The 17,989-nt window shown below is 49.1% G+C and overlaps 1 protein-coding gene across 17 annotated transcripts in view; it reads right to left on the minus strand.

Annotated features, from left to right (window-relative positions):
• The window catches only part of LOC110536535 (abl interactor 1), a 113,299-nt gene that overhangs the window by 23,003 nt on the left and 72,307 nt on the right, over positions 1-17,989 (minus strand). For 8 of the 17 annotated variants that reach the window (XM_036934720.1, XM_036934723.1, XM_036934719.1 and 5 more), the window contains one exon: positions 2,246-2,464. The exons of 2 other annotated variants lie outside the window; for them this stretch is intronic. In XM_036934720.1, coding sequence (XP_036790615.1) covers positions 2,246-2,464 — 219 coding nt within the window. Of the gene's footprint in view, positions 1-2,245; positions 2,465-15,791; positions 15,894-17,989 lie in introns of all 17 variants that reach the window. 7 more of the 17 variants (XM_036934717.1, XM_036934714.1, XM_036934713.1 and 4 more) reach the window with 2 other exon arrangements.

Raw genomic sequence — 17,989 nt, forward strand, 5'->3', positions numbered from 1 at the left:
ATCTATCGATCTCCAGTCTAATAGGGGGGGGGAGAGAGAATCTATCTGTCTCCAGTCTAATAGGGGGGAAATCTATCTATCTCCAGTCTAATAGGGGGGGGGGGGGGGGGGGGTCTATCTATCTATCTCCAGTCTAATAGGGGGGAAATCTATCTATATCCAGTCTAATAGGGGGGGGGGGGGGTCTATCTATCTATCTCCAGTCTAATAGGGGGGAAATCTATCTATATCCAGTCTAATAGGGGGGGGGGGGGGGGTCTATCTATCTATCTCCAGTCTAATAGGGGGGAAATCTATCTATATCCAGTCTAATAGGGGGGGGGGGGGTCTATCTATCTATCTCCAGTCTAATAGGGGGGAAATCTATCTATATCCAGTCTAATAGGGGGGGGGGGGATCTATCTATCGATCTCCAGTCTAATAGGGAGGGGGGAGAGAATCTATCTATCTCCAGTCTAATAGGGGGGGGGGGGATCTATCTATCTCCAGTCTAATAGGGGGGGGGGGGGGATCTATCTATCTCCAGTCTAATAGGGGGGGGGGGGGGGGGGGATCTATCTATCTCCAGTCTAATAGGGGGGGGGGGGGAGAATCTATCTATCTCCAGTCTAATAGGGGGGGGGATCTATCTATATATCTCCAGTCTAATAGGGGGGGGGGAGAGAATCTATCTATCTCCAGTCTAATAGGGGGGGGGGGGATCTATCTATCTATCTCCAGTCTAATAGGGGGGAAATCTATCTATATCCAGTCTAATGGGGGGGGGAGAGAATCTATCTATCTCCAGTCTAATAGGGGGGGGGGGGGATCTATCTATCTCCAGTCTAATAGGGGGGAAATCTATCTATCTCCAGTCTAATAGGGGGGGAATCTATCTATATATCTCCAGTCTAATAGGGGGGAAATCTATCTATCTATCTATCTATCTCCAGTCTAATAGGGGGGGGGGAGAGAATCTATCTATCTCCAGTCTAATAGGGGGGGGGATCTATCTATCTATCTCCAGTCTAATAGGGGGGAAATATATCTATATCCAGTCTAATGGGGGGGGGGAATCTATCTATCGATCTCCAGTCTAATAGGGGGGGGGGGGGGGAGAATCTATCTCCAGTCTAATAGGGGGGGGGGGGATCTATCTATCTCCAGTCTAATAGGGGGGGGGGATCTATCTATCTATCTCCAGTCTAATAGGGGGGAAATCTATCTATCTCCAGTCTAATAGGGGGGGAATCTATCTATATATCTCCAGTCTAATAGGGGGGAAATCTATCTATCTATCTATCTATCTCCAGTCTAATAGGGGGGGGGGATCTATCTCCAGTCTAATAGGGGGGGGGGGATCTATCTATCTATCTCCAGTCTAATAGAGGGGTGTTGGTGGGGGGGGATCTATCTCCAGTCTAATAGGGGGGGATCTATCTATCTCCAGTCTAATAGAGGGGTGTTGGTGGGGGGGGGGATCTATCTCCAGTCTAATAAGGGGGGGATCTATCTATCTCCAGTCTAATAGAGGGGTGTTGGTGGGGGGGAATCTATCTCCAGTCTAATAGGGGGGTAGTCTATCTATCTCCAGTCTAATAGGGCGGGGGAATCTACAGTGGGGCAAAAAAGTATTTAGTCAGCCACATAGAAAATCTTTGGAGGGAGTTGAAAGTCCGTGTTGCCCAGCAACAGCCCCAAAACATCACTTCTCTAGAGGAGATCTGCATGGAGGAATGGGCCAAATTACCAGCAACAGTGTGTGAAAACCTTGTGAAGACTTACAGAAAACGTTTGACCTCTGTCATTGCCAACAAAGGGTATATAACAAAGTATTGAGATAAACTTTTGTTATTGACCAAATACTTATTTTCCACCATAATTTGCAAATAAATTCATTAAATCCTACAATGTGATTTTCTGGATTTTTTTTCCTCATTTTGTCTGTCATAGTTGAAGTGTACCTATGATGAAAATTACAGGCCTCTCTCATCTTTTTAAGTGGGAGAACTTGCACAATTGGTGGCTGACTAAATAATTTTTGGCCCCACTGTATCTATCTATCTATCTATCTCCAGTCTAATAGGGGGGGGGGAATCTATCTATCTATCTCCAGTCTAATAGGGGGGGGAATCTATCTATCTCCAGTCTAATAGAGGAGTGTTGGTGGGGGGGATCTATCTCCAGTCTAATAGAGGAGTGTTGGTGGGGGGGATCTATCTCCAGTCTAATAGAGGGGTGTTGGTGGGGGGGACATGTGTCTTACTTGAGTTCTGGGGGTAGGTTGAGGTTCCCCCGTTAATGTACTGTATCTGCTGCTGCTGCTGGGAGAACTGGGAGGTGACGGACGGCGCCCGACGGTAGGTGCCCGTGGCCGAAACCATGGAGACCGAAGAGGTGGTAGAGTTGTGTCGTGAGATCTGCCGCGAGATGGTGCCGAACTGGGACATGGGGATGGGGCCAAGACCAGGCCCGGGGGCCACCGCTAGAGTAGAAACACCCAGAGAAAGAGAGAGAGCGAAACAGATAGAGGAGGGGAGGGAGAGAGATTGGGAGGGGGACAGAGAGAAAAAAAGAAAAAAAGGGAAAGAAAGAAAGAGAGAGAGAGACAGAGAAAGAGAGAGAGAGAGAGACAGAAAGAGAGATTGACAGTAAGAGAGAGAGACCAGAAAGAGACCGAAAGAGAGACAGAACCCAGAAAATTAATCAGTGACACCCAATAACAGAGTAGACTTAAGATTTGCAGAGCATTCAACTGGCTCCTCAAAGCAACTGACCCACCAGCATTAAGACCAATCACAGAGACCCAGAGGAGGAGAGGGAAGGGAAGGGGAGGGGAATCACCACACACATTCCTGATGGACAGACACACCCCAAGTCATTGGTGGAGTTCCTTCCTGATGGACGTGCCAATGACTTCCCATTCATTTTTGTCCATTTCAGGGGGGTGTTCCCTTCCTGATGGACAGACACACCCCAAGTCATAGGTGGAGTCCCTTCCCGACTACATTGCAGACGTATACCAGATTGTACAACGCCTGGATAGGTAATTAACATATCAGCAAACCATATCAGACATCCATCTTAACCCCGACTGCAGTCGATGACGTGGCACGCAGGCATTGGTTGATGCAATGCAGGGGAGAATAGACACATGATTTAAGGACAGAAGGAGACAGTTAAAAGGGGGCAGCTCCTTCAACTACTCCCGGGGCTTTCTACCCCTCCTGGGGCTTTCTACCACTCCCGGGACTTTCTACCACTCCCGGGGCTTTCTACCCCTCCCGGGGCTTTCTACCCCTCCCGGGGCTTTCTACCCCTCCCGGGGCTTTCTACCACTCCCGGGGCTTTCTACCACTCCTGGGGCTTTCTACTACTCCTGGGGCTTTCTACCACTCCACATAGACTGAGGGATCAATACAACATCCACAATGACAGGCTCATTGTCCATCCTCCCTCCCAGAAGCCTGGAAGGGATGAGAGAGCCAAGCGTATGGGTTCGTAGCTTCAACCCCCGCAGCGCACACACACACACACACACACACACACGTGATTAATGGACTGCTGAATGTATATATATTTTTTATCTGGCTTTGTCTGCTCTTGTCCATATGATGTCTATCTGTGATCAGCTACCCAGGAAAGGGCTGAAAATAACCCATATTAATATATGCAGCCTTAGAAACAAGGTTCATGAAATCAATAACTTGCTAACATCAGATAACATGAATATATTATCCATTTCTGAGACTCACTTAGATAATTCACTTGATGATACATCAGTAGCAATACAAGGATATAACATATATAGAAGAGACAGAAATGCTTATGGGGGAGGTGTTGCAATATATATATATATATACACACACACACACACACAGCTCAAAAAATAAAGGGAACACTAAAATAACACATCCTAGATCTGAATGAATGAAATATTCTTATTAAATACTTTTTTCTTTACATAGTTGAATGTGCTGACAACAAAATCACACAAAAATGATCAATGGAATCAAATGTATCAACCCATGGAGGTCTGGATTTGGAGTCACACTCAAATTTAAAAATTAAAAAATTAAAGTGGAAAACCACACTACTTTGATGTAATGTCCTTAAAACAAGTCAAAATGAGGCTCAGTAGTGTGTGTGGCCTCCACGTGCCTGTATGACCTCCCTACAATGCCTGGGCATGCTCCTGATGAGGTGGCGGATGGTCTCCTGAGGGATCTCCTCCCAGACCTGGACTAAAGCATCCGCCAACTCCTGGACAGTCTGTGGTGCAACGTGGCGTTGGTGGATGGAGCGAGACATGATGTCCCAGATGTGCTCAATTGGATTCAGGTCTGGGGAACGGGCGGGCAGGCCAGTCCATAGCATCAATGCCTTCCTCTTGCAGGAACTGCTGACACACTCCAGCCACATGAGGTCTAGCATTGTCTTGCATTAGGAAGAACCCAGGGCCAACCGCACCAGCATATGGTCTCACAAGGGGTCTGAGGATCTCATCTCGGTACCTAATGGCAGTCAGGCTACCTCTGGCGAGCACATGGAGGGCTGTGCGGCCCCCCAAAGAAATGCCACCCCACATCATGACTGACCCACCGCCAAACCGGTCATGCTGGAGGATGTTGCAGGCAGCAGAACGTTCTCCACGGCGTCTCCAGACTCTGTCATGTCACATGTGCTCAGTGTGAACCTGCTTTCATCTGTGAAGACCCCAGGGCGCCAGTGGCGAATTTTCCAATCTTGGTGTTCTCTGGCAAATGCGAAACGTCCTGCACGGTGTTGGGCTGAAAGCACAACCACCACCTGTGGACGTCGGGCCCTCATACCACCCTCGTGGAGTCTGTTTCTGACCGTTTGAGCAGACACATGCACATTTGTGGCCTGCTGGGGGTCATTTTGCAGGGCTCTGGCAGTGCTCCTCCTGCTCCTCCTTGCACAAAGGCGGAGGTAGCGGTCCTGCTGCTGGGTTGTTACCCTCCTACGGCCTCCTCCACGTCTCCTGATGTACTGGCCTGTCTCCTGGTAGCGCCTCCATGCTCTGGACACTACGCTGACAGACACAGCAAACCTTCTTGCCACAGCTCGCATTGATGTGCCATCCTGGATGAGCTGCACTACCTGAGCCACTTGTGTGGGTTGTAGACTCCGTCTCATGCTACCACTAGAGTGAAAGCACTGCCAGCATTCAAAAGTGACCAAAACATCAGCCAGGAAGCATAGGAACTGAGAAGTGGTCTGTGGTCCCACCTGCAGAACCACTCCTTTATTGGGGGTGTCTTGCTAATTGCCTATAATTTCCACCTGTTGTCTATTCCATTTGCACAACAGCATGTGACATTTGTCAATCAGTGTTGCTTCCTAAGTGGACTGTTTGATTTCACAGAAGTGTGATTGACTTGGAGTTACATTGTGTTGTTTAAATATATATATATATTTTTTTCTTTTCAGAGCCATATCCCTGTAATGCTTAGAGAACATCTTCTGTCAAGTGTTATTGAAGTGTTGTGGAAGTGTTGTGGAAGTGTTGTGGAAGTGTTATGCTTGCAGGTTCACTTGGCACATCGTTTCTTTTGGGGTGTTGCTATAGGCCACCAAGTGCTAACAGTATCTAAATATTGACTGGTTTTCGTTAAGCTGTCCGCTCAAGAGGAAGCTTCTCACTGTAACCAGTGCCTGTAATCTGGTTCAGGTTATTAATCAACCTACCAGGGTGTTTACAAACACTACAGGAACAAGATAATCCACATGTATCGATTACATTTTTACTAATACTGTAGAGCTTTGTTCTAAAGCTGTATCCGTACCCATTGGATGCAGTGATCACAATATAGTGGCTATATCCATGAAAGCCAAAGTTCCAACATCTGGGCCGTTAATAGTGTATCAGAGATCATACAAAACATTTAGCTGTGACTCTTATGGGGACGATGTTAAATATATTTGTTGGTCTGATGTGATTAATGAGGAGCATCCAGACACTGGTCTGATGTGATTAATGAGGAGCATCCAGACGCTGGTCTGATGTGATTAATGAGGAGCATCCAGACGCTGGTCTGATGTGATTAATGAGGAGCATCCAGACGCTGGTCTGATGTGATTAATGAGGAGCATCCAGACGCTGGTCTGATATGATTAATGAGGAGCATCCAGACGCTGGTCTGATGTGATTAATGAGGAGCATCCAGACGCTGGTCTGATGTGATTAATGAGGAGCATCCAGACGCTGGTCTGATGTGATTAATGAGGAGCATCCAGACGCTGGTCTGATGTGATTAATGAGGAGCATCCAGACGCTGGTCTGATGTGATTAATGAGGAGCATCCAGACGCTGGTCTGATGTGATTAATGAGGAGCATCCAGACGCTGGTCTGATGTGATTAATGAGGAGCATCCAGACGCTGGTCTGATGTGATTAATGAGGAGCATCCAGACGCTGGTCTGATGTGATTAATGAGGAGCATCCAGACGCTGGTCTGATGTGATTAATGAGGAGCATCCAGACGCTGGTCTGATGTGATTAATGAGGAGCATTCAGACGCTGGTCTGATGTGATTAATGAGGAGCATCCAGACGCTGGTCTGATGTGATTAATGAGGAGCATCCAGACGCTGGTCTGATGTGATTAATGAGGAGCATCCAGACGCTGGTCTGATGTGATTAATGAGGAGCATCCAGACGCTGGTCTGATGTGATTAATGAGGAGCATCCAGACGCTGGTCTGATGTGATTAAAGAGGAGCATCCAGACGCTGGTCTGATGTGATTAATGAGGAGCATCCAGACGCTGGTCTGATGTGATTAATGAGGAGCATTCAGACGCTGGTCTGATGTGATTAATGAGGAGCATCCAGACGCTGGTCTGATGTGATTAATGAGGAGCATCCAGACGCTGGTCTGATGTGATTAATGAGGAGCATCCAGACGCTGGTCTGATGTGATTAATGAGGAGCATTCAGACGCTGGTCTGATGTGATTAATGAGGAGCATCCAGACGCTGGTCTGATGTGATTAATGAGGAGCATCCAGACGCTGGTCTGATGTGATTAATGAGGAGCATTCAGACGCTGGTCTGATGTGATTAATGAGGAGCATCCAGACGCTGGTCTGATGTGATTAATGAGGAGCATCCAGACGCTGGTCTGATGTGATTAATGAGGAGCATCCAGACGCTGGTCTGATGTGATTAATGAGGAGCATCCAGACGCTGGTCTGATGTGATTAATGAGGAGCATCCAGACGCTGGTCTGATGTGATTAATGAGGAGCATCCAGACGCTGGTCTGATGTGATTAATGAGGAGCATCCAGACGCTGGTCTGATGTGATTAATGAGGAGCATCCAGACGCTGGTCTGATGTGATTAATGAGGAGCATCCAGACGCTGGTCTGATGTGATTAATGAGGAGCATCCAGACGCTGGTCTGATGTGATTAATGAGGAGCATCCAGACGCTGGTCTGGTGTGATTAATGAGGAGCATTCAGACGCTGGTCTGATGTGATTAATGAGGAGCATTCAGACGCTGGTCTGATGTGATTAATGAGGAGCATTCAGACGCTGGTCTGATGTGATTAATGAGGAGCATTCAGACGCTGGTCTGATGTGATTAATGAGGAGCATCCAGACGCTGGTCTGATGTGATTAATGAGGAGCATCCAGACGCTGGTCTGATGTGATTAATGAGGAGCATCCAGACGCTGGTCTGATGTGATTAATGAGGAGCATCCAGACGCTGGTCTGATGTGATTAATGAGGAGCATCCAGACGCTGGTCTGATGTGATTAATGAGGAGCATCCAGACGCTGGTCTGATGTGATTAATGAGGAGCATCCAGACGCTGGTCTGATGTGATTAATGAGGAGCATCCAGACGCTGGTCTGATGTGATTAATGAGGAGCATCCAGACGCTGGTCTGATGTGATTAATGAGGAGCATCCAGACGCTGGTCTGATGTGATTAATGAGGAGCATCCAGACGCTGGTCTGATGTGATTAATGAGGAGCATCCAGACGCTGGTCTGATGTGATTAATGAGGAGCATCCAGACGCTGGTCTGATGTGATTAATGAGGAGCATCCAGACGCTGGTCTGATGTGATTAATGAGGAGCATCCCGACGCTGGTCTGATGTGATTAATGAGGAGCATCCCGACGCTGGTCTGATGTGATTAATGAGGAGCGTCCAGACGCTGGTCTGATGTGATTAATGAGGAGCGTCCAGACGCTGCACTTGATGCATTTATTAAATTGCTTCTTCCAATTATTGATAAACATGAACCTGTTAAGAAACCGACTGTTAGAACTGTTAAGGCTCCATGGGATCGATGAGGAATTGATAAACTGTATTGGTTGAAAGAGATGGGGGGAACAGAAAGTGGCTAATAAGTCTGGCTGCACGTCTGATTGGCTGACTTACTGCACATCTGATTGGCTGACTTACTGCACATCTGATTGGCTGACTTACTGCACATCTGATTGGCTGACTTACTGCACATCTGATTGGCTGACTTACTGCAAACTGAGTAATTATGCGACTAAACTCAACAATAAAAAGAAGAAACTGTATTATGAAGCCAATATCAATGATATAAAGAACGATGGAATAAATCGTTGGTGAACTTTAAATGAAATGATGGGCAGAAAGACAAATTCAACTCCATCTGTCATCCAATCAGATGGCTTATTCCTCACAAAACCGTTCGATGTTGCCAATTATTTGTATGATTATTTCATTGGTAAAGCGGAAATGCAGGAAATGCCAACAACGAACAGTGAGCCATTGTATTCATGCATTAAAAAAATATATAATAATGAAAGAAAAGCATTGCAAGGTTGAATTTTTGTAAAGTTAGCGTGGGAGAGGTGGAAAAATTATTGTTTTCGATCAATAATGACAAACCTCCTGGCATTGACAACTTAGATGGAAAGCTACTGAGGATGGTAGCTGACTCTATAGCCACTCCTACTGAGGATGGTAGCTGACTCTATAGCCACTCCTACTGAGGATGGTAGCTGACTCTATAGCCACTCCTACTGAGGATGGTAGCTGACTCTATAGCCACTCCTACTGAGGATGGTAGCTGACTCTATAGCCCCTCCTACTGAGGATGGTAGCTGACTCTATAGCCACTCCTACTGAGGATGGTAGCTGACTCTATAGCCCCTCCTACTGAGGATGGTAGCTGACTCTATAGCCCCTCCTACTGAGGATGGTAGCTGACTCTATAGCCCCTCCTACTGAGGATGGTAGCTGACTCTATAGCCACTCCTACTGAGGATGGTAGCTGACTCTATAGCCCCTCCTACTGAGGATGGTAGCTGACTCTATAGCCACTCCTACTGAGGATTGTAGCTGACTCTATAGCCCCTCCTACTGAGGATGGTAGCTGACTCTATAGCCACTCCTACTGAGGATGGTAGCTGACTCTATAGCCACTCCTACTGAGGATGGTAGCTGACTCTATAGCCACTCCTACTGAGGATGGTAGCTGACTCTATAGCTACTCCTACTGAGGATGGTAGCTGACTCTATAGCCACTCCTACTGAGGATGGTAGCTGACTCTATAGCCACTCCTACTGAGGATGGTAGCTGACTCTATAGCCACTCCTACTGAGGATGGTAGCTGACTCTATAGCCACTCCTACTGAGGATGGTAGCTGACTCTATAGCCACTCCTACTGAGGATGGTAGCTGACTCTATAGCCACTCCTACTGAGGATGGTAGCTGACTCTATAGCCACTCCTACTGAGGATGGTAGCTGACTCTATAGCCACTCCTACTGAGGATGGTAGCTGACTCTATAGCCCCTCCTACTGAGGATGGTAGCTGACTCTATAGCCACTCCTACTGAGGATGGTAGCTGACTCTATAGCCACTCCTACTGAGGATGGTAGCTGACTCTATAGCCACTCCTACTGAGGATGGTAGCTGACTCTATAGCCACTCCTACTGAGGATGGTAGCTGACTCTATAGCCACTCCTACTGAGGATGGTAGCTGACTCTATAGCCACTCCTACTGAGGATGGTAGCTGACTCTATAGCCACTCCTACTGAGGATGGTAGCTGACTCTATAGCTACTCCTACTGAGGATGGTAGCTGACTCTATAGCCACTTCTACTGAGGATGGTAGCTGACTCTATAGCTACTCCTACTGAGGATGGTAGCTGACTCTATAGCCACTCCTACTGAGGATGGTAGCTGACTCTATAGCCACTCCTACTGAGGATGGTAGCTGACTCTATAGCCACTCCTACTGAGGATGGTAGCTGACTCTATAGCCACTCCTACTGAGGATGGTAGCTGACTCTATAGCCACTCCTACTGAGGATGGTAGCTGACTCTATAGCCACTCCTACTGAGGATGGTAGCTGACTCTATAGCCACTCCTACTGAGGATGGTAGCTGACTCTATAGCCACTCCTACTGAGGATGGTAGCTGACTCTATAGCCACTCCTACTGAGGATGGTAGCTGACTCTATAGCCCCTCCTACTGAGGATGGTAGCTGACTCTATAGCCACTCCTACTGAGGATGGTAGCTGACTCTATAGCCACTCCTACTGAGGATGGTAGCTGACTCTATAGCCACTCCTACTGAGGATGGTAGCTAACTCTATAGCCACTCCTACTGAGGATGGTAGCTGACTCTATAGCCACTCCTACTGAGGATGGTAGCTGACTCTATAGCCACTCCTACTGAGGATGGTAGCTGACTCTATAGCCACTCCTACTGAGGATGGTAGCTGACTCTATAGCTACTCCTACTGAGGATGGTAGCTGACTCTATAGCCACTTCTACTGAGGATGGTAGCTGACTCTATAGCCACTCCTACTGAGGATGGTAGCTGACTCTATAGCCACTCCTACTGAGGATGGTAGCTGACTCTATAGCCCCTCCTACTGAGGATGGTAGCTGACTCTATAGCCCCTCCTACTGAGGATGGTAGCTGACTCTATAGTCACTCCTACTGAGGATGGTAGCTGACTCTATAGCCCCTCCTACTGAGGATGGTACCTGACTCTATAGCCCCTCCTACTGAGGATGGTACCTGACTCTATAGCCACTCCTACTGAGGATGGTAGCTGACTCTATAGCCACTCCTACTGAGGATGGTAGCTGACTCTATAGCCACTCCTACTGAGGATGGTAGCTGACTCTATAGCCCCTCCTACTGAGGATGGTAGCTGACTCTATAGCCACTCCTACTGAGGATGGTAGCTGACTCTATAGCCACTCCTACTGAGGATGGTAGCTGACTCTATAGCCACTCCTATCTGTCATATCTTTAATCTGAGCCTGGAGGAAATACTTTGACCTCTGGCCTGGAGGGAAGCCAAAGTCATTCTGCTACCCAAGAGTGGTAAAGCAGCCTTTACTGGTTCTAACAGCAGACCTATCAGCTTGCTGCCGGCTCTTAGCAAACTCTTTCAGCATGTTTGTAGAGAAGGGCACTCAACATGTACCGCACTGACACAAATGACTGATGATTGGTTGAAAAACATTTGATAATAAGAAGATTGTGGGAGCTGTACTGTTACATTTCAGTGCAGCCTTTGATATTATCACGGCACAACGCCTCTCCCCTAATGGACCTAGATAGGAAGAGTAGCTGCTGCTTTTGCAACAGCTAATGGGGATCCTAATAAAATACCCAACACCTCCTGGGGCTTTCTGCTACTCCACGGGGACTGAGGGGTCAACACCACTCCACGTGGACTGAGGGGTCAACACCACTCCACGCGGACTGAGGGGTCGACACCACTCCACGCGGACTGAGGGGTCGACACCACTCCACGGGGACTGAGGGGTCGACACCACTCCACGCGGACTGAGGGGTCGACACCACTCCACGCGGACTGAGGGGTCGACACCACTCCACGCGGACTGAGGGGTCGACACCACTCCACGCGGACTGAGGGGTCGACACCACTCCACGCGGACTGAGGGGTCGACACCACTCCACGCGGACTGACGGGTCGACACCACTCCACGCGGACTGACGGGTCGACACCACTCCACGCGGACTGAGGGGTCGACACCACTCCACGCGGACTGAGGGGTCGACACCACTCCACGCGGACTGAGGGGTCGACACCACTCCACGCGGACTGAGGGGTCGACACCACCACGCGGACTGAGGGGTCGACACCACTCCACGCGGACTGAGGGGTCGACACCACTCCACGCGGACTGAGGGGTCGACACCACCACGCGGACTGAGGGGTCGACACCACCACGCGGACTGAGGGGTCGACACCACTCCACGCGGACTGAGGGGTCAACACCACTCCACGGGGACTGAGGGGTCGACACCACTCCACGCGGACTGAGGGGTCGACACCACTCCACGCGGACTGAGGGGTCGACACCACTCCACGCGGACTGAGGGGTCGACACCACTCCACGCGGACTGAGGGGTCGACACCACTCCACGCGGACTGAGGGGTCGACACCACTCCACGCGGACTGAGGGGTCAACACCACTCCACGCGGACTGAGGGGTCAATACCACTCCACGCGGACTGAGGGGTCAATACCACTCCACGCGGACTGAGGGGTCAATACCACTCCACGCGGACTGAGGAGTCAACACCACTCCACGCGGACTGAGGGGTCAACACCACTGAACCTGCACCGCAGCATTTACGGAGTGACACAAGTTCTCTGCTGTATTCAAATCATACTGCAAGACTGTTTGAATACTGTAAATATACACAATAGACACACGCCACAGGTAGATATGTTGCTAAGGTATGAGGAAGTGCCCAGACACACAGGTAGATGTGTTGCTACGGTATGAGGAAGTATTTGAATGAGGGCGAGTGTGTGTGTGTGTGTGTGTGTGTGTGTGTGTGTGTGTGTGTGTGTAGAATGTGTTTTCCTACATTTCGACATGTCCTGTTTACTGGGTCAGATAACGGTAGCTCTCTGGAGAAGCTCTGCTCTCAAATAGTCACGGATCTAACCGGAGCAAGTTCAGACTCAGGTTAACAGAGGACTCAACAAACAGTCCAAATGTCCCTCAGACTGAGCCTTCCTCTCTACCGGCTCTAACCAGATAATGAACCACAGGTGACTCCTGGTGTAGCAAGTCGGCTAGTTATTACATGTTTTCTAATGGGAAAAAGCTAACAGCTAGTATATTTGTTCCAGATGCTTTTTGAACTGAGTTCGTAAGTACGGACCTCACAATTCCACTGATGTTATTGATTGATAAGCTGAGAAAAAAAAAAATTCGTTTCTTTCTTCATTTGTAGCATTTTTTGTTTTTTTCCCGTAGCGGCCATCTTGAACGAGTGGCACAGGGTTATACCAGGGTCATAGCCAGGGATGTCATAATACTGTGACAACGTAAGACACAATGCATCTGCAACATTGATAGAACATCCGGAAACACATACAGTCACAGCATCTCAGAGTAAAAGTGCTGATCTGAGATCAGATCCCTTCTGTCCATATACTCTTATTCATTATTGAACTAAGAAGGCTAAACTGATCCTAGATCAGCACTATGACTGTTGAGACGCTTGAAAACATACAGCCCCTGTACTTCAAAGCTATGACAGTCAATCAAATGAAACCCTTCACATACTGAGTAGAAGAAGCCATGCAGTGGAGAAATAAACACGAACCATAGACACACACAACCCCAATATGATTCTTACTCCGAACAGATGGAAGCTGATTTCATACTATGGCCAGAGACATTGAGTCAAATCAACCTCATGTTCTGCAGTACATTACACACAATGCAGCTGGTCATTTCTTGACAAGCACCTGTTCTCTCATCGAAGGGTATTGGAACTGGCATTGTGCAAAACTAACTTTGTGGAAATTTGGAACATTGTAAAATCAATTTAAGAAAAAAAAAAAAGGAAATAAGGTTCGGCACTTGAGCTGTTACCATGGTGACAGGCTCACAGACACTGGATCTGTTACCATGGTGACAGGCTCACAGACACTGGATCTGTTACCATGGTGACAGGCTCACAGACACTGGATATGTTACCATGGTGACAGGCTCACAGACACTGGATATGTTACCATGGTGACAGGCTCACAGACACTGGATATGTTACCATGGTGACAGGCTCACAGACACTGGATATGTTACCATGGTGACAGGCTCACAGACACTGGATATGTTACCATGGTGACAGGCTCACAGACACTGGATATGTTACCATGGTGACAGGCTCACAGACACTGGATCTGTTACCATGGTGACAGGCTCGCAGAATGGATATGTTACCACAGTGACAGGCTCACAGACACTGGATATGTTACCATGGTGACAGGCTCACAGACACTGGATCTGTTACCACAGTGACAGGCTCACAGAATGAATATGTTACCATGGTGACAGGCTCACAGACACTGGATCTGTTACCATGGTGACAGGCTCACAGACACTGGATATGTTACCATGGTGACAGGCTCACAGACACTGGATATGTTACCATGGTGACAGGCTCACAGACACTGGAGCCGTTACCACAGTGACAGGCTCACAGGCACTGGAGCTGTTACCATGGTGACAGGCTCACAGACACTGGAGCTGTTACCATGGTGACAGGCTCACAGACACTGGAGCTGTTACCATGGTGACAGGCTCACAGACACTGGAGCCGTTACCACAGTGACAGGCTCACAGGCACTGGAGCTGTTACCATGGTGACAGGCTCACAGACACTGGAGCTGTTACCATGGTGACAGGCTCACAGACACTGGATCTGTTACCATGGTGACAGGCTCACAGACACTGGAGCTGTTACCATGGTGACAGGCTCACAGACACTGGAGCTGTTACCGTTGTAACAGGCTCACAGGCACTGGAGCCGTTATCACAGTGACAGGCTCACAGGCACTGGAGCTGTTACCACAGTGACAGGCTCACAGGCACTGGAGCTGTTACCATGGTGACAGGCTCACAGGCACTGGAGCTGTTACCACGGTGACAGGCTCACAGGCACTGGAGCTGTTACCACGGTGACAGGCTCACAGGCACTGGAGCTGCTTCCATGGTGACAGGCTAACAGACACTGGCACCATGATGACAGGATCACAGACACTGGATCAGTTACAATAGTGACAGGCTCACAGAATGGAGCCGTTACCATGGTGACAGGCTCAGACACTGGCGCTGTTACCATGGTGACAGCATCACAGACAGCCAGAAGAGAACAGGCCATTTAATTAGAGACTTCATTTTAACATATGTACTGGCAGGTCCTACAGCCAGACGAGAAGAGACTTCTTCAGGGCACTGTCTGGGCCATGTTCCAAATGGCACCCTATTCTATTCATAGTACACTACTTTGGAGCAAAGCCCTATGGACCCTGGTCAAAAGGAGTGCACTTATGTCGGGAATAGGGTGCCGTTTGGGACATAACCTGAATGTAGATTGAGAACCAGAACCCAAGCACCACCCAACCACAACCACCACCACCACCAGAACCATCACCTCCACCTCCACAACCACCACCACCACCTCCTTCACCACCACCACCTCAACCACCACCACCTCAACCACCTCCACCTCAACCACCTCCACCTCAACCATCATCACCACCACCACCATCACCACCACCACCACCACCTCCTTCACCACCACCACCTCAACCACCACCACCTCAACCACCTCCACCTCAACCACCTCAACCATCATCACCACCACCACCACCACCTCCACCATCACCACCACCTCCACCACCTCCACCACCTCCACGGCGATTGTCCACTGGAGCCCTCGTGCAGAGTGAGGTGGCGGAGCGGAGGTATAGTGGTTTGTGGTTCTTTGGGCTCACCTATTGCTGCAGAAGCCACTGGGGCCACTGGGGGGCTCTGCCCAGGGAGAGGAGGAGGTGGAGGAGGGGGAGGGGCTCCGGGGGGAGCAGACATGGTCGGGACTGAAAACAAGTGCGTCAGATCCGTTAGTGACTGACTGGTTGGCAACGCTGCTGTTATGTACCATCGTACAAACACTGTTACAATACAATACAATCAACACGTGAACATTTCCTTCAACAACCCCCCCTTTGGAAGAAAGAGAAGGCTAGATGCAAACACACCACTGGCGACTATACAGTCTGGCTTGAGCGTTACCATGGTGACAGGCCCACAGACAGGCAGCTTTAGTGTTGCTGGCCTGACATCCTGTCACTAATATCCAGCTCTTTACAGGCGTTACCATGGTGACAGGCTCACAGACAGGCAGCTTTAGTGTTGCTGGCCTGACATCCTGTCACTAATATCCAGCTCTTTACAGGCGTTACCATGGTGACAGGCTCACAGGCAGGCAGCTTAAGTGTTGCTGGCCTGACATCCTGTCACTAATATCCAGCTCTTTACAGGCGTTACCATGGTGACAGGCCCACAGACAGGCAGCTTTAGTGTTGCTGGCCTGACATCCTGTCACTAATATCCAGCTCTTTACAGGCGTTACCATGGTGACAGGCTCACAGGCGGGCAGCTTTAGTGTTGCTGGCCTGACATCCTGTCACTAATATCCAGCTCTTTACAGGCGTTACCATGGTGACAGGCTCACAGACAGGCAGCTTTAGTGTTGCTGGCCTGACATCCTGTCACTAATATCCAGCTCTTTACAGGCGTTACCATGGTGACAGGCCCAAAGACAGGCAGCTTTAGTGTTGCTGGCCTGACATCCTGTCACTAATATCCAGCTCTTTACAGGCGTTACCATGGTGACAGGCCCAAAGACAGGCAGCTTTAGTGTTGCTGGCCTGACATCCTGTCACTAATATCCAGCTCTTTACAGGCGTTACCATGGTGACAGGCCCAAAGACAGGCAGCTTTAGTGTTGCTGGCCTGACATCCTGTCACTAATATCCAGCTCTTTACAGGCGTTACCATGGTGACAGGCTCACAGACAGGCAGCTTTAGTGTTGCTGGCCTGACATCATGTCACTAATATCCAGCTCTTTACAGGCGTTACCATGGTGACAGGCGGTATAGGCGCCTGGTGACAGGCGCATGGTGACAGGCGGTGACAGGAGGTATACCCAGTTAGCTGTTCTACGAGGGGTCTGAGGCAGTAGGTAAACACCAGTTAGCTGTTCTACGAGGGGTATGAGGCAGTAGGTAAACACCAGTTAGCTGTTCTACGAGGGGTATGAGGCAGTAGGTAAACACCAGTTAGCTGTTCTACGAGGGGTATGAGGCAGTAGGTAAACACCAGTTAGCTGTTCTACGAGGGGTCTGAGGCAGTAGTTAAACACCAGTCAGCTGTTCTTCGAGGGGTATGAGGCAGTAGGTAAACACCAGTTAGCTGTTCTACGAGGGGTATGAGGCAGTAGGTTAACACCAGTTAGCTGTTCTACGAGGGGTATGAAGCGGTAGGTAAACACCAGTTAGCTGTTCTACGAGGGGTATGAGGCAGTAGGTAAACACCAGTTAGCTGTTCTACGAGGGGTATGAGGCAGTAGGTAAACACCAGTTAGCTGTTCTACGAGGGGTATGAGGCAGTAGGTAAACACCAGTTAGCTGTTCTACGAGGGGTATGAGGCAGTAGGTTAACACCAGTTAGTTGTTCTACGAGGGGTATGAGGCAGTAGGTATACCCAGTTAGCTGTTCTACGAGGGGTATGAGGCAGTAGGTAAACACCAGTTAGCTGTTAGTGCAAATTTAGTAAGGATGGTTTTGGGAAACAGCTATGAAATTTAACGATGTGGCTACGAAGGTTCTAACGATGAACTTAGCCTTGAGATGCTTTTGGTAAAGCGGAGACAGAGTGGCAGCTTGAGCCCCACCCTCTTCAACATTTATATAAATGAATTGGCGAGGGCACCAGAACAGTCTGCAGCACCAGGCCTCACCCTGCCAGACTGTGAAGTCAAATGTCTACTGTTTGCTGATTATCTGGTGCTTCTGTCTCCAACCAAGGAGGGCCTACAGCAGCACCTAGATCTGTCTCCAACCAAGGAGGGCCTACAGCAGCACCTAGATCTGTCCCCAACCAAGGAGGGCCTACAGCAGCACCTAGAT

Source organism: Oncorhynchus mykiss, chromosome 11 (assembly GCF_013265735.2).
Source record: "Oncorhynchus mykiss isolate Arlee chromosome 11, USDA_OmykA_1.1, whole genome shotgun sequence".
In the NCBI taxonomy this organism is placed as follows: Eukaryota; Metazoa; Chordata; class Actinopteri; order Salmoniformes; family Salmonidae; genus Oncorhynchus; species Oncorhynchus mykiss.